This window comes from Penicillium canescens, assembly GCF_028828765.1.
Source record: "Penicillium canescens strain IBT 15451 chromosome Unknown utg000007l_segment0_segment0, whole genome shotgun sequence".
NCBI lineage: Eukaryota > Fungi > Ascomycota > Eurotiomycetes > Eurotiales > Aspergillaceae > Penicillium > Penicillium canescens.
Window position 1 is genome coordinate 575087 of NW_026703969.1, and position 25686 is coordinate 600772.

The 25686-nt window shown below is 48.9% G+C and overlaps 5 protein-coding genes across 5 annotated transcripts; all 5 read left to right on the forward strand.

Moving 5' to 3' along the window:
* Positions 1-256: 256 nt before the first annotated feature.
* Positions 257-879, forward strand: N7446_010596 (uncharacterized protein; the record flags this gene model as incomplete). The annotated part of the gene is made up of 2 exons (XM_058519339.1): positions 257-523; positions 580-879. 2 exons carry the CDS (start codon positions 257-259, stop codon positions 877-879), a joined length of 567 nt encoding a protein of 188 aa, XP_058368177.1.
* An 11-nt stretch (positions 880-890) lies between these two features.
* Positions 891-2895, forward strand: N7446_010597 (uncharacterized protein; the record flags this gene model as incomplete). Its single annotated transcript, XM_058519340.1, has 3 exons — positions 891-1655; positions 1775-1858; positions 1924-2895. 3 exons carry the CDS (start codon positions 891-893, stop codon positions 2893-2895), a joined length of 1821 nt encoding a protein of 606 aa, XP_058368178.1.
* A 9420-nt stretch (positions 2896-12315) lies between these two features.
* On the forward strand, positions 12316-14934 carry N7446_010598 (cytochrome P450; the record flags this gene model as incomplete). Its single annotated transcript, XM_058519341.1, has 7 exons — positions 12316-12540; positions 12599-12715; positions 12767-12869; positions 12925-12993; positions 13057-13668; positions 13733-14155; positions 14852-14934. 7 exons carry the CDS (start codon positions 12316-12318, stop codon positions 14932-14934), a joined length of 1632 nt encoding a protein of 543 aa, XP_058368179.1.
* A 3041-nt stretch (positions 14935-17975) lies between these two features.
* On the forward strand, positions 17976-19700 carry N7446_010599 (glycoside hydrolase family 28 protein; the record flags this gene model as incomplete). The annotated part of the gene is made up of 5 exons (XM_058519342.1): positions 17976-18227; positions 18279-18644; positions 18697-18842; positions 18895-19348; positions 19413-19700. The coding sequence occupies 5 exons, from the start codon at positions 17976-17978 to the stop codon at positions 19698-19700; spliced, it is 1506 nt and encodes a 501-aa protein (XP_058368180.1).
* A 4610-nt stretch (positions 19701-24310) lies between these two features.
* On the forward strand, positions 24311-25462 carry N7446_010600 (uncharacterized protein; the record flags this gene model as incomplete). Its single annotated transcript, XM_058519343.1, has 1 exon — positions 24311-25462. The coding sequence occupies one exon, from the start codon at positions 24311-24313 to the stop codon at positions 25460-25462; it is 1152 nt and encodes a 383-aa protein (XP_058368181.1).
* Positions 25463-25686: the final 224 nt, after the last annotated feature.

Here is a 25686-nt window from a genome sequence, read left to right on the forward strand (position 1 = left end):
ATGGCATTTAGACCCCCAGCCTCGTAGCCTCGTATAGGCTGAGGTCAAAACAATGGAGAATCAATTCGTTACCTGATTCATCTAGTAAGATCGCTGCGATAAGCTCTGATCAAGCCCCCAGCAAGTTCACTATGATTTTGGTTTTAAGCAGCGTTAACGCGCCTCCAGTCAGGAAGATACCCTGACCGTGCTTCCATCTCATCCCGCCATCGATCTCAACGTCGCTCCGACTATTGGTTATCTGTTTCCTGACAGTATGGCGACCATCAGGATCGCAGATCCCGCGTACGCGGGAGATGAGCCGGGACAACCACCGTCCTGCGATGATGGATCATCTATGGGCCCGGCTTTCTCCAATTCGCAATCGATGGCCCGATCTTATCAAGAGGAAATCCACGAGAGCATTTACAATATCCGTTCCCGCTCCAGAATACCGGAGCGGATCAGTAGCAGGATCTCGGCTGCCGAGCAGCCAGACGACGACCCAGGTTTGCGAAACCCGGGCGACTTCAAGCAGAGACAGGTAGGCAACGCGCCCATGAGGAACCGTTGAGAGCGAATGTTACTCACCATTAACAGGTATTCAAAGGCAAGATGCTGTTATGGCTGGCATATCAATCCGTGGGCGTGATTTATGGCGATATTGGCACCAGTCCACTCTACGTCTTCTCGTCCACCTTTTCGTCCTCTCCCTCTCGACAAGACCTGATAGGCGCCCTCTCCATCATTATTTGGAGTCTGTTCATGATGGTGACTGTCAAGTATGTGCTTGTGATCCTTCGTGCCGATAACGACGGCGAAGGTGGCACTTTCAGTACCTATTCCCTTCTCAGCCGCTATGCAAGTGCTCCTCGCGATCTCTCCCCTCGCAAAAGCTGACTGACTCACAGATGAATATCACCCACCGTGATCCGAGGGAGGCCTCGTTGGTCCAGATGAAACGGTACTTGTCCGGTGACCTTGAGAGCGCGGGTCAGAAGGTGCGCCAGCGCCTGGAGTCCAGTCGGTTCGCGCGAGGGCTGCTGAAAGTGATCGGAGTGCTGGCCGTCACTATGGTGCTGGCTGATGGCCTGCTCACTCCAGCCCAGTCCGTTCTTGGAGCCGTTCAAGGCATTGAGGTTGTGCAGCCGAGCATATCCAAGGGCACAGTGATCGGTGTTACTGATGCCATTCTTATCGTGCTGTTTTTTATTCAGCCGTTGGGGATCACGAAATTATCCTTCGCGTTTTCACCGATCGTGATTATCTGGCTCGGGTTCAATGCGGCGACCGGTATATACAACCTCGCCAAGTATGACGCCGGGGTTTTCCAGGCTTTTAATCCTGGCCTCGCGTTCGAATTCTTGATCCGTAACAAAACACACGGATGGAGGATGCTAGGTGGTACTTTGCTCGCCTTCACGGGTGTGGAAGCCCTCTTTGCGGACCTAGGTGCCTTCAGCCGAAGAGCGATCCAGGTCAGCTGGCTGTGCTATACGTTTCCGTGCCTTTTGTTAGCATACATCGGCCAGGCAGCGTACATCAGCGTCCACCCAGAAGCATATTCGAATCCCTTTTTCAACTCGGTCCCACCTGGAACCATCTATCCCGCCTTGATCATCGCCATTTTAGCTGCTATTGTTGCATCGCAGGCCATCATTACCGCCACCTTCCAGGTAAGAGAGTTGTAACCTTTTATTTGCGGAAAGTCCGACTCTGATAATGCTGGCAGCTTCTTGCGCAAGTGATGAAACTCTCCTATTTCCCTCAGATCAAAGTTATCCATACTTCCCAGATATTCCACGGGCAGCTCTTCATTCCCGTCGCGAATTGGCTGCTGATGATTGGAACTATCTTGATCGCATCGATTTATAACAACGTAAGTCGTGGTATCTTCCTTTCTCTGTTCCATTATTTCGCAGAAACTTATTCTATATCCCGCAGACAACATCCTTGGGTAATGCGTACGGCGTATGCGTCATGTTCGTGACTTTTTTCGACACCTGCATGGTGTCTCTGGCTGCAATGTTCGTCTGGCGGATCACCCCATACCTTGTCTTCCTCCCGTGGCTCACAGTGGTCTGCCTGGATGGTACTTATCTCTCGTCGGCACTGACCAAGGTGCCTCAAGGTGCCTGGTTCACGATCACGCTCGCTGCAATCCTTGCAATGCTGTTTCTTTTGTGGCGATACGGCAAAGAACAGCAGTGGTTCGCCGAAGCTGAGGACCGCTTCCCCACATCACATTTCATCGTATCCAGCCCAGATGGCCAAATGTCCCTGTCCAAGCGATACGACGACCTTCCAGTTAGCGTCAACCGCGGTCTTGGGATCTTCTTCGACAAAGCGGGCGAAACGACTCCGATCGTGTTCAGCCAGTTTGTGCTTAAGCTCAACTCTTTGCCCGAAGTGATTGTGTTCTTCCATCTCCGCCCCCTCGAGCAACCTTCAGTCGCCACTGAGAATCGATTTACCGTGTCGCGTTTGGCCATTCCAAATTGTTACCGGCTGGTTGTTCGATACGGATATAATGACGAGATCATCACACCCGACTTGGCGAGCGTGATCGTCGACCAGGTCCGGAAATATCTAATGTCGAGTAGCCCCAGCGTGCCCTTAGGCGAAGAGGGCGGGGAAAAGGATTCTGTGGCCCGTGGCAGCTCGATGGCGGAGGGCAGCAGAGACGCTCACGCCTTCGTCGGTACTGAAATCGCTCATCTGGAAGCGGCATATTCACACAAAGTGCTCTATATTGTGGGGAAGGAGCAGATGAAAATCAAGCCCGACACAGCGCTCGTCCGAAAATCCTTGCTACACGTCTTTTTGTGGATCCGGGATAACACGAGGAACAAAATGGCTAACCTCCGGCTGCCAACAGATAAGCTGATTGAGGTAGGTTTTCTGAAAGAGATATGAGTGTGGCAATAAGTGGTCTAGTAGCCTTAGGACGATCGTAGATTGGGAAATGCACGTACCTCAGGCAAGGTTGTGAGCTCAAAGCCAATCATGTTAAAATGGACAGTAGACGCGGTCCTTCTTTTATTGATGGAGATGGTGTTTAACTAGGAGGCTGTCTACTACGGAGGGTTTTGGACTTGATTTAATATCCTTGTTGAGTTTCTGACGAGCATGCATAGTACTTCCGAGTGCCAGTCAGAAGTCTTCAAGACTGCCTTGGAAAATGCCAGTCCTCCTTCAACGTCCTTAAAATGGGCCGGGACTCAAAAGTTGACCATAATTTGAGCACGCTTTTCCAATCTATTGATTTTAGATGAGAGCACACCTGAAGGGGTCAGTATCGATAAATCGTGCCTGGTATAGGGCCGGGAGGGTGTTCGGTGGGACATTCAGGGGCAGGCGACATGATGCCTCCGGCTCCATATCATTTTTGATTACCTTCATCAGCAGAGAGCACAGATTGCGATTGTTGGTGGTTCTCGCAGTGGCTCAAGGTACCAGTGCTTTGCAACGCTGAAGATACAGGCGAAAAGGGCAAGTATTTATATCGTGGGAAATTACCCATCTAGGAGCCTTGGTAGTTTGTTTCTCTTCTTCTCTCTCTTATACCTCAACGTATGCGTTCCAACCGGACTGCAGTGCCTTGCGTACTGGCTTCCCCGGCTTCTTGTATTTACGGCCTTGCTGTTCCCTCTTTCCAGTCTCGTGGTCTTTGCTTGATAGCAAAAATCGATGCTTCATATTTTCTCGACAGTCGCAGCTAGAACGAGAGCAAGGGTTGCCATGTTCTAGACCATGAAAGATTGGGTATTGAAATACATGATGACCCTTTGTCACAGACCGCTTGACGGCAGCACCGCTTCCGTACCGGCCTAAAAGAACACGGTCGTCATCCTGGAGGTGGGACTATGTGCATCGTGTCTGTGCTGCTAGGAAGCTAAGATACCGGCGAACAGAGCGTGCACTTCAGCAGCATTTTATCAGCTGGATCGCTACATAGCGATGTCCAAAGAACAGTGGCCAACTATCTTGATAAATAAGTCCTGGTGCATGTTCCTACATCAAAGGCTGTGACCAGCAATGAAGCCTCAGCATGAGGAATATAAGCGTAGTTGTATATCATTCCATGTATCCGTAGAGGAAGTAGCAATCGCCCTTCTTTGGAATGACAATAGTATAGAGGATGTCCCAACATCAAAGGACTCGAGCACGATTGTGGTGCCCTTGGAACAGGCCCGCCTACACATTTTCATCCTTGTCATGCAAAACCAGGAGGATTTCATCGAAGTGTTATGTGGCCCGGGAAGTACTGCGGACAGCGTAAAAGGATTTACGATACTATGAGTGTTCCCGTAGGGAGACAGGACATGGTAGCAAGGGGGCTCTGGGAAAATGGAAATACGGCATTCTTGTTGGCTCAGGGTAATACGTCTGCTTGGATTTGGTAGGATCGATGGTCGAAAGCAGGGTAATCTTTGGGGTGAAGCGTACGATTTGTTTTGACCTACACCCAAGTCAGGAGGAAATTAGTTTGACGGAGACCGTGGAATCACGAGCGCAGCTGTCGATCATTAGCGGCACCGCAAATCATTCGACCGCTTAGTTTGGACGACCCATGGAATCGCCTGTTCGGTGAGAGAATGCGGTCGTCATGAAGGATTCAGGCCCAGGCTTCTGCTCCACTTGCTTTCTAGTTGCTCATGATCAAGCCTCCTACAGCCCAAAATAAAACAGAACTAGGGCAGAACCGACAAAGTCTCGGTCTGCCCATATATAGGAAATTGGAAAAGACCAACACTGTACTAGAAAGATTCTCTCGCTACAGTCATAATCAAGATGCGGAGGGTGGTTGAAATAAAGTTTAGGGGCCGCAGCAGGGCCGGCCCACAACCTCAACCCATTTTCGGAAGCCAATCGGTTTCTGGTTTTAGTGCAAAACCCGGAGATATTTTTACATAAGCTCATTCTGTCCATGATTGGCATAGTTTCTACAAGCTATCTGCTAGAGATATCGGACTGGCGATTGAATGGGGCTGATGATGGGGTTGTGTCGGATTCAAAGAGAGTACAATTTCTACGGGGAAGCTTTACGCAGGACAGGAGATATAACTTCTAGAACGTTCTACAGACCAGGTAGACAAACAGCTTGCCACTTGACAGGAGAATTACTCTCCTGTGACAGGAACCAGGAAAGCATAACCACGGATCGGGATTTAGCCTACCATTCTGTTGCCAGAATTCCGCGTCATATTCCAAATACCTCACCTGCCTGGACCGTACCTTCTACGCAACAAAGTCCTTTTCCATCGGACAATGACGGCCGTCAAGTTTGGGCTTGTGGATCGGTCTGGACCTTTGCAAATCCTTCACTTCTTCTCCGGGCCATAAATAGAACCTCCTTGAACTAGTGTCCCGTGGGTCGTCGCTGGGATCTGCATCGCAGAACCGTACCTGCGTCTGTCTAAATTCGCGCATTGTGTTTGATTGGTCCGTCGGGCGCTATTTGTATCCAGAGTCTCATCAATGTGATAGTAGCGTTGCAATCTTGCGAGGGGGTGGCGATCACGCGAACCTAGCTCGTGGGCCTGGTTGCACATTTCACATGGTTGTCCCAGGCTCGGTTTCCTATGGAAACTTTCCAATAAGCTCTGGGATTTTGTTTATGCCCTCCCAAAGAAGGACAATCCTCATCCTGAGCTTGAGAGTATGTCAATATCTGTGCGGTAAGGGAGTAGAGATTCTAGTAAAAGCAACATTAGCTGGCTACGAGTAGACAGGGAAGAAACAACATTCAGCGGGGCGGGGCCAAGGATGAGCAGAATTGATTCGAGCGAGACCAAAGGATCCTCCGGCCAACCGCAGGTACAGTCCAGCGTTTCTGTCAACCAGAAATTTTCCAACCTATTATTTTGGCATCTGTTGAAGCACATCAACCCTCATGAAAGAGACGGTGACCGTGGCTAAACGGGCAGATGTAGGGTGCCACCGCTTGAGCGATTTAATTTGCAAACTCAACAATATGTAGGAATCACATTTTTGCGGCGTTGCTTTCTTTCAACAGTTGATGAAAGCGGTTCACCATACTCAACGCAAGATTTGAGAGAAATGATCCCAGGTCGAAACGTGAATCTGCGGGCCACAAGGTGTCCAGACACCGTTTCAACGTCGTTCGACTTGCTTCAACGCCAACCAAAGGATAGTGATCTCTCTACCCTCGGCGCAATGGTTCCATGGTAGAGACTTGACCGAAAAATTATAAAAGGGGCCGGATTCCCAGCCCAAAAAACTCAGGACTTCGGTCCTCACACTTTGATCCTCACACTTTGATGCATCGTAGTGTCCCAGGGACTCTTGCCTGCGGGCTCGAGAGTTTCCGTGACCACGGCTGTCGCTGCCACGAGCCCAGCGATGTAAGACTGTGCTCCCTCGCTGCCATGAGCCCCGCGAGCGTAAAAAGGTGCTTCGCAGGATAGGTCTGCGTGAACAACAATCCTCGCAGGGGGTGCTGCGAAAACAAGACTACCCCGCAGGATAGGTCTGCGTCAACAACAATCCTCGCAGGGGGGTGCTGCGAAAACAAGACTACCCCGCAGGATAGGTCTGCGTCAACAACAATCCTCGCAGGGGGTGCTGCGAAAACAAGACTACCTCGCAGGATAGGTCTGCGTGAACAATAATCCTCGCAGGGGGGTGCTGCGAAAACAAGACTACCCCGCAGGATAGGTCTGCGTGAACAATAATCCTCGCAGGGGGGTGCTGCGAAAACAAGACTACCCCGCAGGATAGGTCTGCGTGAACAACAATCCTCGCAGGGGGTGCTGCGAAAACAAGACTACCCCGCAGGATAGGTCTGCGTGAACAACAATCCTCGCAGGGGGGTGCTGCGAAAACAAGACTACCCCGCAGGATAGGTCTGCGTCAACAATAATCCTCGCAGGGAGGTGCTGCGAAAACAAGACTACCTCGCAGGATAGGTCTGCATGAACAATAATCCTCGCAGGGGGTGCTGCGTCAACAAGACTACCCCGCAGGATAGGTCTGCGTCAACAATAATCCTCGCAGGGGGGTGCTGCGTCAACAAGACTACCCCGCAGGATAGGTCTGCGTCAACAATAATCCTCGCAGGAGACCGCTGCGTTAACAAGTTCTCTGCAGGAGACCGCTGCATTACCAAGTTCTCCGCAGCCTAGGTCCTGCGTCAACAAAGCGCCTCGCAGGGACATCTGCGACACCAAGAGTCTCCGCAGGGACATCTGCGACACCAAGAGTCTCCGCAGGGACATCTGCGACAACAAGAGTCTCCGCAGGATGGGCTCTGCGTCAACAAGTGTGCCTCGCAGGATGGGCTCTGCGTCAACAAGTGTGCCTCGCAGGATGGGCTCTGCGTCAACAAGTGTGCCTCGCAGGATGGGCTCTGCGTCAACAAGTGTGCCTCGCAGGATGGGCTCTGCGTGAACAAGTGTGCTTCGCAGGATGGGCTCTGCGTGAACAAGTGTGCTTCGCAGGATGGGCTCTGCGTCAACAAGTGTGCTTCGCAGGATGGGCTCTGCGTCAACAAGTGTGCCTCGCAGGATGGGCTCTGCGAAACCAAGAACTCCAGACCTTCCGTGACCACGGCTGTTGCTGCCACGAGCCCAGCGATGTAAGATTTGCGCTCCCTCACAGCCAATGAGCCCTGTGTATGTAAAAATGTGCTCCCTCACAGCCAATGAGCCCTGTGACTGTAAAAATGTGCTCCCTCACAGCCAATGAGCCCTGTGACTGTAAAAATGTGCTCCCTCGCTGCCATGAGCCCCGCGAGCGTAAAAAGGTGCTTCGCAGGATAGGTCTGCGTGAACAATAATCCTCGCAGGGGGTGCTGCGTCAACAAGACTACCCCGCAGGATAGGTCTGCGTCAACAATAATCCTCGCAGGGGGGTGCTGCGTCAACAAGACTACCCCGCAGGATAGGTCTGCGTCAACAATAATCCTCGCAGGAGACCGCTGCGTTAACAAGTTCTCTGCAGGAGACCGCTGCATTACCAAGTTCTCCGCAGCCTAGGTCCTGCGTCAACAAAGCGCCTCGCAGGGACATCTGCGACACCAAGAGTCTCCGCAGGGACATCTGCGACAACAAGAGTCTCCGCAGGATGGGCTCTGCGTCAACAAGTGTGCCTCGCAGGATGGGCTCTGCGTCAACAAGTGTGCCTCGCAGGATGGGCTCTGCGAAACCAAGTACTCCAGACCTTCCGTGACCACGGCTGTTGCTGCCACGAGCCCAGCGATGTAAGATTTGCGCTCTCTCACAGTCAATGACCCCTGTGACTGTAAAAATGTGCTCCCTCTCCGTGGTGCTGGGGACCAGTATTCGAGTATTCAAGAGTATTCGAAGAAGCAAAGACCTGCCCAACATCTTCCCCGTCTGCTTTGTATTCCCAAGGATCAGTATCGGATAGATAGAATGAGCCCTAGACAGATCATCCCAAATTTAATGCCCAAAATTATAAATTACAACTGAAGTGTCCTTGTTACCGAAGGGCGTATTCCCAATTGCTCTGCATTGATAGTTTGCGGTCCGATAGTTCCTTCGCCGTAACGGAGTTGGCACTCCCATTCTGGCGTAGAGCAAACGGAGACGAGACTGTTGTGTTAGGATGCTTGTTTTGACGGGATGTTTGTTGTGATGCTGGTGAGTGTTGGTGAGTGTTGGTGAGTGTTGGTGAGTGTTGGTGAGTGTTGGTGAGTGTCGATGAGAGTTGTTGAGAGTTGGTGAGAGTTGGTGTGTTGACATGTTGATGTGCCGATGTGCAGCGTAGTGTATTCCCAGGGGAGCTACATCGAACCCCGTGGGATGATCTGGAGCCTCCGCATCTTCACACTAATTGATAGCGCGGGCAGTGTCGAAGTGTCTGTTGAACACAAAACTTTCCTTCCATGGCAATCACGATACGGTTTCGACTCAATAGCCGTTAGCAGATAAGACCCAACCCAACCCGTGGATTGGGGTTTGGGGCGGGTTTTGGCGAGACCTAGCTGGGATATCCTTGCGCACTAGTACTGTGGAAACCAATTGACATTATTAAATGGAGAACTATCCAGAAGGCCGCTGTTGAGAGCGTCTCATAGCCTCAGCGGTTAACATTGGCATGTTACGACACGGGCGTTCCGGATTGACCCGATTTGCCATACCACAACATATGGGGGCGGATAGGACGGACGCTGAATCAGCCTGTCCTTAGTGGTAAAATATTATCTCACAATTCATCACACAAGCCTAGTTGTTACAATCATCCCCAACAGTAGCAGATGCAGTGAAAGTTCCATCGGCGTATGTGAAGTCCTTCGTGTCACCATAGACACATCGACAGACAAATAGGACTTTGATGACGAGAATCCAGACGGTGTTTGCTCAGTGCTGGTAGGGTATAGTTGACCTACCATAGCAGAACATTGTGACCTTAGCTTCTCGGCGACATCCTGTACAGTACACGCAGTCGTGTCATTTGGATTGTCGCACTGGCCAGGATAATCGAGCCACTTGGGGTGGCCATGCGTTTTTGCAGCCGCTAAAGCTGGGATCAGGAGTAGATAAAGGAGTTGCACTAACTTATACCGTCAGTGTTAAGGTAATTTCAAGGAGCAAGGAGGCTTACTTCTGAAAACAAATCGTTTACACTGCGACTACTGAGGAGCGGAAGAATGGGATCTATACAGTATCCTCGTCTGTATTTTCTACGGACTTAAATACTCTGTTAATGAATATCTCAGACCAGGTGCCGTATAAACCAGCATGGTGGAAAAAAAGGCCGAAAAGGATGACGTTCGACTCCCTATGTGCATTTTGTGGCATGGACAGGGACAATTTTGCCATTTATTTGTCCGATTTTACTCTTTCACGTGGGGCTGGATGATGGATCTCGGGGAGCCTCGGGAGCTCTAGGAAGAGGAAAAGACACAAGAGAAGATGGGTGTCGATGGAGGCCGCGACAGTATCTATGGAGGTCTCTTGTTCAATGTCGCTCCGCGTGTGCCAGGAATCTATTTTCCCGTCTCATTGGCGCCAGCTGATCGCACTTGGATAGCCAAATTCCCCGGCATTGCATAAAGGCGTTATTCGCCTCGTGGTGGAGCATTGAAACTTTAAAGGGGATACTTGCCCTCTTAAATGGCTTTGGAGCCAAAGCCAGTATGCTTCGCCCTCCCGAAAGCTGCGGATACTCAACTTCCTGCCCATACCTATGTAGCCGTGTCACAAGACCGCCTACCCGAGGCTGTCCCTCAGCCATAATGCAATTCTCAGCCATAATGCAAATTCTCTACTTTTTCAGCTTTACGCGTATTCATACCCACCAAAAATGCCTAAAAAACCTCGTGATGAAGAGCATCTGCTAGCTAAGGCATTACACGCTTACACTACACGAGAATTTACATCCCTACGTAAGGCTGCGGACCATTATCGCGTGTCTTATTCGAAGCTTCGCGGTCGCAAAAACGGACAGACATCTCTCTCCGATCGCCCTACCACCAACAATGCATTGAATTCGAATCAGGAAAATGCATTAATTAGCTGGATCGAATTGCTAAATGTTTGCTATACACCTCCAAAGGCAAAAGACATTGAAATTGCCGCAAATCGCCTATTGAAATGGCAGGGTCGGAGAGAGTTGTCGGCCCAATGTATAGGTATCAACTTATACGGCGTCTACCTCCACACACCAAGCTTATTACCCAAAACCCAAAGGAATCTTACGAATTCAAGCTGAGGTTCCTGGAGTTATTAGCCATTGGTACGATAGGCTTGAGTATCTCTACCGTGAGCATGATTTTGTACCTCATGAGTTCTATAATTGGGATGAAACCGGCTTCCAAAATCGCGAAGGACTCAACCAATACGTTTGTCTCTACGCGTCAAACTGCTAGCATTGCTACTGGAGATCGAGGTAAAACTATTACTGGCATTGAGTGTATTGCCGCTGAAGGCTGGGTGATGTTTCCATGATTTCTAGTCAAAGGCAGCGTCCACATGACTGGTATAGCAATATGTCAATCTCTTCTTCGGCGTACAAAATCATCCATTTAACGTCTAGTGGCTGCACAGATAGTGATACTGCTTACCGATGGCTCTGCACGTTTCATGAAGCTACAAAAAACCGCGTACGACGTGGGCGACCGAGGCTTTTGCTAATGGATAATCATGCATCTAATACAACTATCGAATTTCTCGATTTTTGTAAGGAAAACATGATTATTCCTTAGTATTTCGTAACTCACACGACTCATCTATGTCAACTACTTGATGCTGGGACTTTTAAGCTTAAAGCATCATTTTAAAATGGCGAATACTGAGGTTGTGGCGTGGGGTGGAAGCAACGAAAACGCGATTTTTTACACGAAATTGATGCCGTCCGACACCGCGCCCTAAGGTCCAAAACTATCCAAACCTCGTTTAAATCTACTGCTATCTGGCCACTAGATCCTAAACAAGTTTTGGATAATTTGGGGCAGTATTCGGATGAAGAGACCCTACGCATGTATGACGAGCCGTCACTGTCACCCGGCCGCGAGTTTCCAAGTTCAGCAACAAATTCTCCGCCTAATTCTTACTCGCGTATTTTGCGAAATTAGGGAAGGCAGTTTTCCCGCTACTTGATGACACCACCCATCTTGAAGATAAAAAGAAGTCAGAAAGGGAAGATGAGGTGTCGCGGGGAAAGTGAGGAAACATGCTGAATGCGGGGTCTTGGCGCATGCCATCCATGGATCTTTGCCCTAATCGTCCGATAAAAAAGTGGCAAATCTAACCTTCGCAAGTTATAAGCACAAGTATATCCTTATTTCTGTCGGGTTCATTCTCTTCAAACTATACAGTAGTTTGTGGCGGCCATTTGTGGAGTCGAGGCTCTTGTACAACAATCTCGTAACCAAAATTCTACGTCAGATATGGCCTGCCAACTGGGGTATGCACTGTCCTGGTCGCTTCTACTGCCATTGGCACGCTAATAGCTTTGACGGTGGCTGCAAGCTGCGAGTGAATCCCCAGAGCAGTCTGTCCTCGAATTGCCCCTTTAGGAAACGATCGCTATAATTTCTCGTTTTCGTATTCTTACGTCGTCAGTGCACACAATTTGTCGGAGCTTTGACGTCCCGGCTAAGTGAATTGGTGAGTTCACTCCCCAGACGGGTGGCTCTGATTCGGCTGTTTTAGCATCCGATGGTCCGATGGCTGGTGTGCAGTGCAGCCTTGTGCCGGTTCTTCATCAGTCGAGCAAGTAAGAAATGCAATAGAATACTTCTGACTGGCCCATGGCCCGGGACTATTATAAATAGGTCGACCTTCAGGGTATGATCAGCTGTAGTAGCCCAAGCCTTTTTTTTTTTTGTTACTTCTCGGCCTAACTATGGGTGTTCTCAACGAATTACTCAACAGCCCCTATGTGGTACAGGGCGTCTGCATTGCCCTTGTGGTGGTGTTCATCACAAGTGTATGGGGTGATCTAGCGGACGAGATCCCCTTTCGTCGTGTGCCTCTGGTTGGGAAAAACCGGTGGGAAATCACCAACAAAGAAGCCAGGTCGCGCTTCACACAGTCGGCGCGTGCTTTGATCGCCGAGGGATTCGCGAAGGTGAGAAACAAACATACCGGGGGATGATAGTTGCTCTTCAACAGGCTCACAATAATAGGGAGCCAATGTCTTCCAAATTATGGGAGCGAACCAACCAGTCATCCTCGTACACCCTAAGTATATGAACGAGATCAAGAACCACCCACACTTGAGTTTCGAAGACGCCATCAAGAAGGTAGGTTGTTACACTTGAAATGACCCGGATCATGTTCACTGACATCACCAGACCTTTTTCAGCAACCGTATTGCTGGCTTTGAGCCGTTTCATAATTTGGGATCTTTCAACATCACCGCCGGCGTCGCGCGCACCCAGTTGACCCAAGCACTCGGTATGCAATACTTGGGATTTCCAGGAGACCGTCAAAGCTAACATATACTGAATAGGGTCCCTCTCAATCCCGCTCTCAAAGGAGACTGGCGCGACAGTGAAAGACGCATTTCCTCCATCGAATGGTATGCTACCATCCCTTACAGCATTACAGCACGAGCCTCTATTAACTCGTGTTCGCTTTACAGAGTGGAAACCCTATAACTTCTTCCAAAAGACCCCGTACATGATAGCCCGGATCTCGTCCTTGATCTTCCTCGGAGAGGAAATCAGCCACAACGACGAGTGGGTGGATGTCTCAGTCAACTATGTCATCGACGCCTTCGAAGCCAGGCGAGAGCTGCGAGGGTGGCCCTCCGTTCTACGTCCGCTAGTCCACTGGTTCATGCCCACAACCCAAAAATTGCGCAAGCACATGGAGAGCGCTCGATCGATCATCGCTAATGAACTAGAAAGACGTGATTTGATTCGTGCAGGCAAGCTTCCTGAAGATGACCCGCCCCGCATCCGCGATGCTCTGGACTGGTTCAAGGAGACTGCTGAAGCAAACAATTTTACCAATTTTAATATCTCCCGTGCTCAGGTTGGGTTGTCGCTGGCGGCTATTCATACCACGTCGAACCTGCTTACCAATATTATGTACGACCTGGCGGCGTATCCGGAGTATATCCAGCCGCTGCGTGATGAGATTTGTGCTGTTGCTGCTGAGGATGGGGTTTTGAATAAGACGAGCTTGTTGAAGTTGAAATTGATGGACAGTGTGATGAAGGAGTCACAGCGGATGCACCCATTGGGTCTGAGTATGTGATCGTCCAAGGGTTACTGTTACTGAATCAAGAGAGTGATAGCTAACACTGGACACAGCTGGCTTGAACCGCTACGCCACCCAGCAGATTACCTTTTCTGACGGTACTATAATCCCAAAGGGTGCAACGATTGCCGTGAGTGTGCACACAATGATGGAAGATGGCATCATCTATGATAATGCCAGTACCTACGATGGGTACCGCTTCTACAACATGCGCCAGGAACCAGGCAGTGAACACCGGCACCAGCTTGTCACGACAACGCCTGAGCACTTTGCTTTTGGTCTTGGCAAGCACGCTTGTCCTGGTCGATTCTTCGCTGCCAACGAATCCAAAATTCTGCTGCTCCATTTGATTATGAAGTATGATTGGAAGCTGCAGTCGGGTGGCCGGCCTAAGAACTATGAGAACGGGTTCGAGTTGATCACCGATCCGACAGTGGAGATGTTGTTCCGGTCGCGCGAACCAGAGATCGATCTGGGTTTCTTAGGCGAGTAGTGTGGATTTGCTTATTGGTTTCTTGTTGGAGGACCACCACCTATTGATTTACGGAAAATTCGGAAGCATATACGGCGCGCAATGGATGCTGGAGAATCGTCTCTATATAACAGAACTCGCGGAGATGAGCCTTATGCGTGCCCTTAGCTATAAAACGCCTGGGAAAAAGCCAGCAAGCAAAAGATGGGTAAAGGAAGCTACAAGGCGCCCCATTTTATCAATTTAGGCAATAGGCTAGTACAGCGTAGGCGTGAGAAAGAAGATGAGTCGAAGCTTCGTGCTTGGCGAAGGGACGCAATGAAAATGGCGGCTGATTTAGCAGCTAAAGAATTGGAGGAAACGCTTGAAAATGGGGATGACGATACATCATTGGCTAGTGAAGCTACTGATGGGATTTATTTTATGGATCCTGAACCTTGTACGTCTAAGAAACGAGCCAGAAATTAAAGAAATTTATTTTGCATTATGGCTGTTAATTGCATTTTGGCTGTGGGATAACCCCCTACCAGAGAAGGTGGGGGTCGTCCTGTGACACCTACGACTTCCTTGGACCAAGGTTTCCATCATCATGGAGAAGCGAACTCCCACACAAGGAGGGTAAGAGAGGATGCGTATTAACCCAGCATTGAGTATTGCTAATTATCTCCTGTGGATCAAGTCTATTACTTTCCAGTGACAGGAATCTTGGTGGCCACACGCGCCGAGAGAGCTGAAACGTCTTTCCTTAACTCTTCCACCCCCACCTTCTTTCTAAATCTCTAAGAAACGAGTCTTAGTGGTCCCCTTCTGCCTTTACTGTTGCTCGTCGGTGTATATTGGCATGTTGACCCGCACTTGCCGAACACGGAGTCACTAGTTACGAATCTTGCTCCACACGCCAATAAATTGTAATCGTCTGGGCGCCATCTGGAAGCGGAATCATAGCGAACTGTCCTGCCGAGCCCGAGTTTACGTCACCGGTGTCCGCCTGCCCCACCGGATTGTAATGGGTAACTATATTTCCGTTGTGGTAGACATTAAAAATGACCTCTGGATAGGTTCCTGTGGGTGCCACGAAGACATCGATGACTTCCTGATTCGCGTTCGCATCCAACGCTGCCCGATATGATTCTGATTGTTCCGCGGATTGAGGAAATATGAAGAACAAGTGCAACTCTCGGGATATACCAAGCATACCCTTCACTACTTTGCAGGTGCATGGAATTTTTGGCTTTCTATTAGTTATGCTTTTCAATGTCTGGTTTTATTTCCTTTTTGAACATTATATGTATTGAGGGCACATTAGACGGAGACGTGGACAGCAATGCAATTGACTGTATGGGTGTTCTGATAGATTTATGCTGATTTATAGATTGTGATTCGATTCTTCACTTTGTTCTATAGTTTCAGTTGGGAGAGTAGTAATAACTTGTACTGTAGCTATGCTTTACTTTCCAATTTGGGCGCTTCTCTTGAAGACTTCCATCGATATAACAGTATTCGAGACCTTGTCCCAATCCGACGAAAAGCATATAAGGGAACTCCTATGTTCGGAAGATTGGGCCATGGTGATTGAATACGCGCTTTGGTGTTTCTGGTTAGTTGATAGGTTCTATTTGGGACTGTTGCGTGAGAGCCCCTTGCGTCGGGCCCACGATATCCCGTGCTGGACATCGCACACAAATATCGCCTGGCCTTCCCCTCCCTCGAAAAGAACATCGCCGTTTCGAGGGAGAGCCGGGCTCTCTCCGCGACGGTTTCTTCCCGCCCACCGCGGAACCCCCTCATGTATATTCCACGTATGCTCCCGCATAGCTATTTTTCCTCCTAGAATATACGGAGTGCCACGGGCCCGCCTGCAGCCCTCACGGCGCTGTAGCCCTCCGTCAACGAGGCCTACATCGCCAGTGTTCAGACCGCAGGTGCCCCGTGCGGGCCAAAATATCTCATCCGTCTCCATTTGTGCCAGTGTAGCAATGGTTAGAATAGATTGTGCGTTTTATCCTCATCCCAGGGATTGACCATACATATAATATGACACTTCTTGAGTTTTCCGACTGTCTTCAAGCTCGACGACAAACAGCTCGCCGACCATGGGAGCCCGGGTAATGCAAATACCAATGGCAGGATCAAGTGGTACCTTATTACCTTGAGAATCTGCCAATATCAGTTCCGAATTCGCATAGTGTGCTTCAAGTGACCGCCTGCTTATCCTATCCCGTTTTTAGTATTAAATATTTTTTTTACTACCACTTCGATCAAGGAAAAACATACAACAGAAGCGGAAGAGAAATTCAAACCTCGGGATATTCGCCTCATTATCCCCACTTCTTACTTGTTTGCCACGTGGCGCGGTGGTGGGGCAGGGGTGGAGCGTTCACAGGGATCCAACCTGGCAGATTCTTGGAGATTTCGAAGTTTACTGTAATCAAGGTTTAGTTATGGCCCTAACTGTAGCATCCAGGGACCCATGAGATCTGTTACGTATCACTGAATGGAGCTCTGCTTTAAGAACTTGGGCCTTTAAAGTTCGTTTTGTTTATATTAGATTTTCCATGTCGTGAGAGTGAGCAGGGCATTGAGTACGTAATGAGGCAATTTCTACTTAACTTTATCCTGCTTACTTCGTACGTACCATTATATGTCTTATCTTAAGGCTAGTGGGTGGTCTAGTAGTTTCCTAGAATGCTTAACTAAAGGTTAATCAATCAATCAATATCTTTGACCCGATCTAGTTTCCTCCACATACAGGTGCTACAATCTTTTTCCTGCTATCTAATGCATTAGACCAAAACCAGACACATAGCTCAGAACCGTGGAGTGACCTGATCCTATTGCTGCTTGTGAGCTATTGGAGACCCTGTTTCCAAAAGCTTTAGATACTGTGGACCGACTAGTGTCCGAACCTTTGAAACAGTCCCATGTACGAGGAGAACTTTTTGATATCTCCTTATCATTAAACCCCCCGAATGATGCTGACGAGGCGTCAGCTCACTTGCTAAGCGAGCTTTACGAATACTAAGCACTCCGCATGGAATCACCATGGACAGTCTCGGCCGCTCCTAGTGCAAGTCTGGTGTTTCACTGTGCACAACTAGACCCCACCTGGTTCGTGAGAACCTTAGTATGAAACCACTACTCCGTATTTGTGACCGAGTATTGCCGAAGATGTGTACTCCCTGGACTAAGTGGGCCCAACACTTTCCGCGGTTCTTGTAGGGTTAAGCCATGTCATCGACACTATTAGGTCTGTTCGACGGAGATATCATGTACAGTGACACAGCAAATGTTTTAACACCCTTGGACAGACCGCTTTTGAGACCGCCTATTGTAAACCGAAGAGCAAGTTTATGATATCTTACTTTTTAAACATTCTTGTTTCAGTAGGTGGTTTTCATAGAAGGTATAATTCAATTCAATACACAAAGGACAAGCATTTCATTAAGAAACAAGTTAAAGGGTGTTGAAAAAATTGAATTTTTGACCGGCAGAATCTAAAAATTCAGAGGGGTGTTAAAACATTTGCTGCGTCACTGTACTTTCCGTCAGGGGTCCGTAGATTTTATTGTTGGATTTCCAGGTCAAATTAAGCCAAATCATCCGAAATATTCGGGCTAGTTCCCTGATGTGGGCTTGGTGTGTTGAAAATAGCGACCAGGTTTCAGTCAAGTCGATTCAAGCCGTAACTGCCGAGCCGACAAAGATGAGTATAAGACTTTTTCAGTCCCATCAGGACTTAGGGAAGTTCTGTTCTTTCTTTCCCATCGTTCTTTTCTCTCTTTGCCATTCACTTATTCATTCTTTATTCATTCATTCCTTTCAAAATGCGCCGTGCGCTCTTCCTTTCTCTTGTCCCAATTGCTCTGGGATGTAATAGCCCACAAAGCTATGCCTGTCCTTCAGCTTATATTGCATCCCGCTCTGCTGCCGCAGAGTTCTGCGCGACCTTCACTGTTAGCATAGTGACCGCTACAACCCGCCTTCCAAGCTTTGCTTCTGCTTGTGAATTCAACACCAAGCATTTATCGAGTGCCTGCAGCTGCCTCGATACTGTCTGGACTGCTAACGTATCAGGAGTAAGTTTTACTATGGTTGAACTTACAGCTATAACCCCTAACAAATACCAGTCCGGATTGGCACAGACCACAGCTGTTGCAACCAGCGCAGTTACTACCAGCACTGCTGCTTCAATCGACTTGTCTACTAGCCCGACTACTCTCGTCGAGACCACCCGCCTGGCCTTATCCACTACTTCTTTGGTTGATGTGCCGGCCACCACTGTGGCGCCGACGACTACTCAGGCCGTGACAACCGTTGCTGCGGACTCGACTGGATCCGGCACTACTTGTGTTGTGTCCGAATACGCCTCTCTCTCTTCCGCTGTCAAGTCTTGCACCAACATCGTGCTGTCCGATTTTTATGCCCCTCCCTCGAGTACCATTGATCTGCAGAGTCTCCAGACTGGTGCTGTTGTGACCTTTGCGGGCACTACTGTGAGTCAAAATACTATAGATACTACTTGAACATGTCACTGATCTTTCAAAGACTTTCGGAAATACATACGACGATGATTTCTATCCTATTGTCGTCTCTGGCCACGGTATCACCATAACTGGTGCCGAGGGCCACGTTATTGACGGCAATGGTGCTGCCTACTGGGACGGACAAGGTTCCAACGGCGGCCAGGACAAGTCAGATTGAATGTCACACACATCTCATTTCGTCGCTAACAACTATATCCAGGCCCGACCACTTCTTCGTCGTCACGAAGACCTACAACTCCAAGATCAGCAACCTGAACATCATGAACTGGCCTGTTCACTGCTTCAGTATCACCGGAAGCCAGAACGTCATCTTCTCGGGTCTTGTTCTGAACAACACGGCAGGAGATGAGCCTAATTCTGCTAGCGGCAGTACGGCCGCAGCCCACAACAGCGATGGATTCGACGTTTCCTCCAGTGACTACATTACCCTGGAGGATATCGACGTGTACAACCAGGATGACTGTGTTGCGGTTACCAGTGGAACTCAGATTGTTGTTGACAATGTGTACTGCTCCGGTGGCCACGGTCTCAGCATCGGATCCATCGGTGGAAAGAGCAACAACACTGTTGATGGAATTACTTTCAAGAACTCGCAGGTTGTCAACAGCCAGAACGGCTGTCGCATCAAGAGCAATGCCGATACGACTGGCAGTGTAAGTTGATGACATGGCATTCTTACACTTTGCTCCGCAACCAAGGCGCTGACATGACAAACAGATCAGTAACATTGTGTACCAGAACATTACTGTCTCTGGCATCACTGAGTACGGTATCGACGTCCAGCAAGACTACCTCAATGGTGGCGCTACTGGTGAGCCAACCAATGGCGTCACCATCAGCGGCGTCACTTTCGACAACGTGAAGGGCACAGCGACCGACGATGCCTACGACTACTACATCCTTTGTGGCTCGGACAGCTGCTCTGACTTCACCTTCACTGATGTCTCCATTACTGGAGGAGGTGAGACCAGCAGCTGCAACTACCCTTCCAGCGGCTGCCCTTGAGATAATTTTAATTATCTCTTCTTGTTGAAATGAGTTGGTGAGGAATCGAGTGTTCTATTTATACTTTTTCTTTTTACTACAGATGAGACTTCATTGTCGCTGTCGATAGGCGCAATTTGTTAGAAGTAACTTTCTTAACACTTCTTCGATACATCATTCTCACAATCGAACCTTTGGCCTTGTTCATAAGAGAGAAAATAGATGGAGAATGTGAATGATGATCCATTTTTTTCTAGGGATTCTCTCTCTCTCTCGTTATGCTAAAACTGACCAGTTAATCACTCGATCATTTTTAGGATATTCGTAATACCTTATCTGTAATTGGGGGCTTTATCTGCGGGTTCAACCAATATCACTTAGTTAAAGGTTCACCGCTATACGCCGCTATTTTAGCAATTTCTCTATCTAAATAGCTTTTATTAGGTTTAGCTTTGAAATTAGCTTGCAATTTAATGATTGGTTCGTAAGAAAAAGGGGCTTTTTCTTTCACACCATCGTTTATTATAGCCTTACAGCCTTTATAACCTTATGTATTGGTATTACAGCCCTTTCTATCCCACGCGTGTTGCTGGAGTCTACTAGACTCCAGGTTAGGGTCTTCTTTTCACTATGAGATATATACAGTGGGGACCCTTAGACTCCAGGGTCTTTTCCTCGTTAGACTCCTGAGGTCTAAAGACTTTCGATCGGTCTAAAATCTTGGTAAGTTATAATAGACTACATGAAATATCTCTTACTTTCTTCAGAGCATGCGTAACCTACTAATTTTGGAGAAATTGGCGATTAAAAATTTAAGATGTTTCGTTGGGGTACGGCCCTAGGGCGTCTGCTGAAATTCTTCCTCAAGCAGATGGCATAAGGGTTTATTACGGGTAAAAAATAAAGTATTGGCTGAAGGGGAGAGTCCAAGAGGTCCTACAATGGCTCTAGTGGTGCTGTTACAGACGTCAAACCCACCTTCACGGTAAGTTGATCGAACAGTGAGTGATATGCCAGATATTTTCCGGCGCGATGAGTGAGGAGATGTCATCGTTGGTCAAAGGGCAGTGGGCTCGGGAGGTAGAGAAGTGGTGATTCCTGGCAAGACCTGCTTGCGCCGCTAATTGTGAGATGTTAGAAGACGGTCTCAATGGACGAAGGATATTGCATAGCTTGACTGACCTCCAGCTGCTGTGACCTCCAACGTGGATTGGCCTTGCATATGTGCTCGGGCTTGGATCGAAAAACTCAGGCCTGGGAACCAAATCAGCCAGCCTTCGGTCCAACAGGGAGGAGACAAACACTCCTGATAGCATGCAGCTCCGTGTATGTGCGAATGACTTGTTCCCGCTCGCTCACACATGTCGACGAGCTCAGCAACACTGAGAGGAAGAGGGATCAAGGGACTGTATCAGATGTAGTTCTTGGATCATGGGTCCTCTCAAACGTTTGGCCATCCTCGGTCTTGTCCATCGATTCGAAGCCGACATGGCTATTGTTAGTTGATTCGGCTAGAGATGACGGGACTCGCCTTACATTCTCTTTGCAAGCAGACTCGACGAACAACCTCGCCGTGCACGAAAATACTGCTCTAGCAAGACAAAGCATCGGCTCCTCCCGGTGTCTTCGGATTTTTAGGCTCGAAAGACACTAAGCGCCATCAGAGGACAACGATGGTCACCCACTGGACGCCAGGGATCCAAGCCGCAAGTAGGCCATCCTATGAGAGGGTCCAAATGCCGGGAGTCAGACACTGCTATGCGCTCCATTGGGTCTACATCAGGTAGGCATACCAACGCATGATCTGATGAACCAAATCGACTGGGCGAAATTCGAGGCAGCGACTCGTCGATGCCACCAGTAGTCATGTGGAAGAAACAGAGCATACGATGGTATTGGTGTAGGGGAGGTCGAGCAGATAAGAGATTTGCTCGCTTCGCATTCGAGTGGTGGGAATCTGAGGGTGTCTTCCTGTTGTGGGATCCGAGTCAGGAGTCAGCAAGTAATGATCCAGCTGGACGAGGTAATGTGCTTTACGTTGTTCATGAAGAATCCGCCGAGTGTACGCTTGAGACCGATGATATGATCAATTAGGATCGTGATCATACCAGCTTACCGACTAGATCACTTCCAATTCTCTTCAGCAATGCGGTCACCATTCACGCCATGTTGTATTCATGTTCGTTGAACTCTCCGGCTGTCGCTTCGAGAAGCCGCGCTGGATGCACCGGGCAAGTTTCCTAGACGGCAAAGGCGCGCGACGAACTCACCTGTGACAAGAAATTGTACAGTCGTACTGGGAGACTGCCTCGTGTAGATGCCAAGAGGTTGAGGCTCCGCCGTTTGGTGCGTGAAGGCGGTAAGGAGAGGGGCGGAAGACACGATGGAGCGCGCCGTAGTGCCTTAGGTCTTATCTGACTCGGCGGGAATAGGTTGCTTGGCACAACATGCTGGCGATGGGCTGCTCCTACAACGGCATGGAGATGTCAGTGGTGTTTTGTGTTTGAGACACAGACTTGGCACAAATAATCGGACCCGGCGCAGCAGGAGGCGCGATATTCCACTCACCTCATCGTGGATAACCAACGTCTGGAGCTTATGCGTGCTGTTGTTGGCCCGCGCCCTTGGTTTACAATATTCCACATAGGACATGCTGCATGGTTTGAAGCGGCAGGACCAGAAATGGTGTGTAAGCCGTGGCTTTGCGCGGAGCACTGACGAGGTGCTGGTTCGGACTCACTCTGGTGCACTGTCAACGGTTTCCTGTCCATCATTAGCTTGTTGATCGGCGAGACAATGCATGACTCACATGTTCTGGAAGAAGACACGGGAAAGGGCTCCGTGGCTTTGCGCTGGTGTATATTGGACGGAATGCATGGATCTGGTTGTTTCGCATCATCTTTGAAGTCAGTTGAATTTGGACAGTATCGTGCTGAAATTTACATACCTGTATGAAAAGTCGCTCTTTTGCATCGGGGGAGGTCCAGGGCGAGACAGTGAGTCGGCTGCTATGGTGGAGAGAGATGTTCGCATAGACACTTTGACCAGCTAACCCAAATCTTGTTCTTTGATCGGCTGGCATGGGTGGCATAGTGGACCTGGTGGGAATCACGTCTCTCACAGGCACTTTCTAGCTTGCCGGTCCACGATGTATCTAAAGATGTCAGTACAGTGGAAAAATCAGTACTGGGTCGAAGGGGGTGAACTTATCGAGTGCCTCAAGACACAAGGCCTGCTCGACTTTGGGTAGCCAAGTGATAGAATTGTAGAACAAATTGCTGGGGGTAGAGGACGTATTTATAGGCTTCTCGGCCCCTGTCGCGTACGTGCTCTGCTAGGTAGCAAACGTTGAAGGGCACGATGCCTATCCTATGTGAGGCCTGTTGCAACCCATGCCTTCGTTTTTACCGCGACTTTTGCAGCGACATTCTTGATGCCATTTTATATGCCCACAGAGAGAGACGAGTTGGGGTTATGTTGAGAAAAAGTGATGCTGAATCGGTTAAGGAAACGTTGGCTAACGATCAAATCCTCCACGGTCTTCTATATTGAGACACTGGGAGCTATTCAATCTTCGATGATTCATGTTTGACCATCTCATCTGTTAATGACCCAACGTTGAATCGTCAAAGAGCGCCTTCAATTTCTTCACTAGGAGACATGGACTGGTCTTCCCAGCCTCGCTTTACAGTTAGCTGTGTGAGCTGTGCGTCTGTCCGTCTAGACTGGAGTGGGAGCATTAGGTCACGGTCGCGTGTGCTGACCCGCGGACATTGTTGATTTAGCCGTACATGAACTAAATATTTTGAACTCGCAACGATCATTAATTTTTTTTTTTTTGGGTTGGTATAATAATTCTAAATTGTACAATATTTCTGTCACATTTTGAGGCTTTAGCAAATGTAAAAGTGGGATATTAAAATATATATATCCCCTCAATTAGCGTTCATCACCAGGGAGCTGATGAATATGAGATATATCGACAGCTCCTCATCGCATTGTACCTGCTCATGGCATCCCATGCCAACAAATAAAACATCAGTGAATCTCACAGTATGTATGTATCATTTCTTTCCAATTGATTATCCGGTCAGTGAACAAAGGCGTCGGAATGACGCCTGTAGAACACCGAAATCCGTCATTATGCTATGACGATTGTACCCACCCTTTTACCACGGTCACACGGGCTTACAACGACCGTTGGTGGCTGGCCAAATTTGCTCAAGTCTGCAAAGGTCATGGACATGAATACTTGGGATCTAAACCTCAACGCCGTGAGGCTTGATCAACTCCCCGACTAACGCGTTGATCACTATTACTATTATCCAATGGAGACAAAACTGCCAACAGCCCACTGAAAATATTAACCGATTATAGTCAATTGGACCGTTTTACGATCTGAAGGTTGTTGTGCATGATTTTGCAACCTTGGCTCATCTTTTGGATCTCGGACTACATGTACCCGACACTGTTAACTGTTACTTAGCAGGCCGAGTTACCAACGAAACAATACCACGTGATCCATTTTTGGTGTATATTATCACCACGTGATCATTATGAATCAAGCCACAGCCAACGAGAAGAGAAAATAAAAATAAGAAAACCCCCAAACCATACCAATCCCTCGCAGTATGGTGATGTTACTGGAAGGGAAAGAGCTCAAAAAATCCGACTCCTCCGCCGAGGCTAATCCGCCAATCCGAGAGCATGGGTCGCGGCTGACCGAAATGCTCGAGCCTAACCCTACGCAGTCCCAGCCCACGGATGAGCTCGACACGGAGATCAGAGAGGCCCAGGCGCAGCTCGCAAATTTGAAGCGGCAGCGACGGCTCCTTGAGATCCAACAACAAGTTGCTGATGAGCAGATAGCGCTTGAGGTGGCTTGGAACCGGCTCGCGGCTACCACCAGCAAAGATTACTCGCCCACTATCGACCCTGTTGCGAAGGACTCGGTCAATGCACAATACAGGGGGCTTGCAGCACCGATGCGAAACGGGGACAGCAAGGCTGGTATTATCCAAGCTCCGAACAATACTCTCCCTGCACCATCTGAGCAAGCTGTCAGCCCCTCTTTCCGTGCGCCCCAGCTGAACCTATCACTTGTTAAAAACGAAAATACAGACTCAAATGGCGCCGCAGACCCGAATTTGGAACGATTACGGGAACTTGCTGCAGCTACTAGATCGGCCTCGTCACCTTCCGAAGCTCCTCCAGTCCCAAACGTGCCAGTCTACCATGGTCGAGCCCTCGGGGAATTCAAGAACTACGCTATGAGACTGGAGTGTCATTTCAACAGATATCTAGATTGGTACAATACCGACGAGCGCAAAGTCACCCGGGCCCTAAAGCACGTTGCCCTTACTTTGGAAGATAAGTGGAAACGACAGATACGCGAAAGGCCCAGTGAACAAGTTACATTTGGTGGATTTTGCGCTTTCCTTATTCACCAGCTCCAGAATGGAGTCTATCCGAAAGTGGCCAAAGCGCGCTACATAAATAGCTACCAGCGCCCATCCCAGTCCGTGACTGATTTTTCCAACTGGTTGCAGCAATGGGAACCGCATTTCGACAATGATTTCTCTGAGCGTGATCGTATGCGCCATCTCTTTGAGCATCTGTCGAATAGGGTCCGCGACGAGGCTGACAAGACCTACCTGGAATTCGTCCATTATTACGATTTCGTAATCTACCTGCAAAGGGTCGAGGATTCTATTGATAAACGTGCCGGACCGCTAGACAAGAAGTTTAGCAACCCTAGGAAGCGACCTCGCACCCACAGCTGAAGCCAACCCGTCGACCTGGTAGCGATTCCGGCGACTTCTAATGGACTTTTGCAACACCTTCACTTGCAATGTACACACCAAAACTATGATACAACATCTCATCTCGATATTCTGTCAATCAATGCATTGCCTCAAATGGCTATGGTGATTGAGGGCTTTGTCAAAAGGAAAAGTCACGCTCCAATTCTGCGCAAATCCCCGAGAGCTGACACCTCCAGTCTACT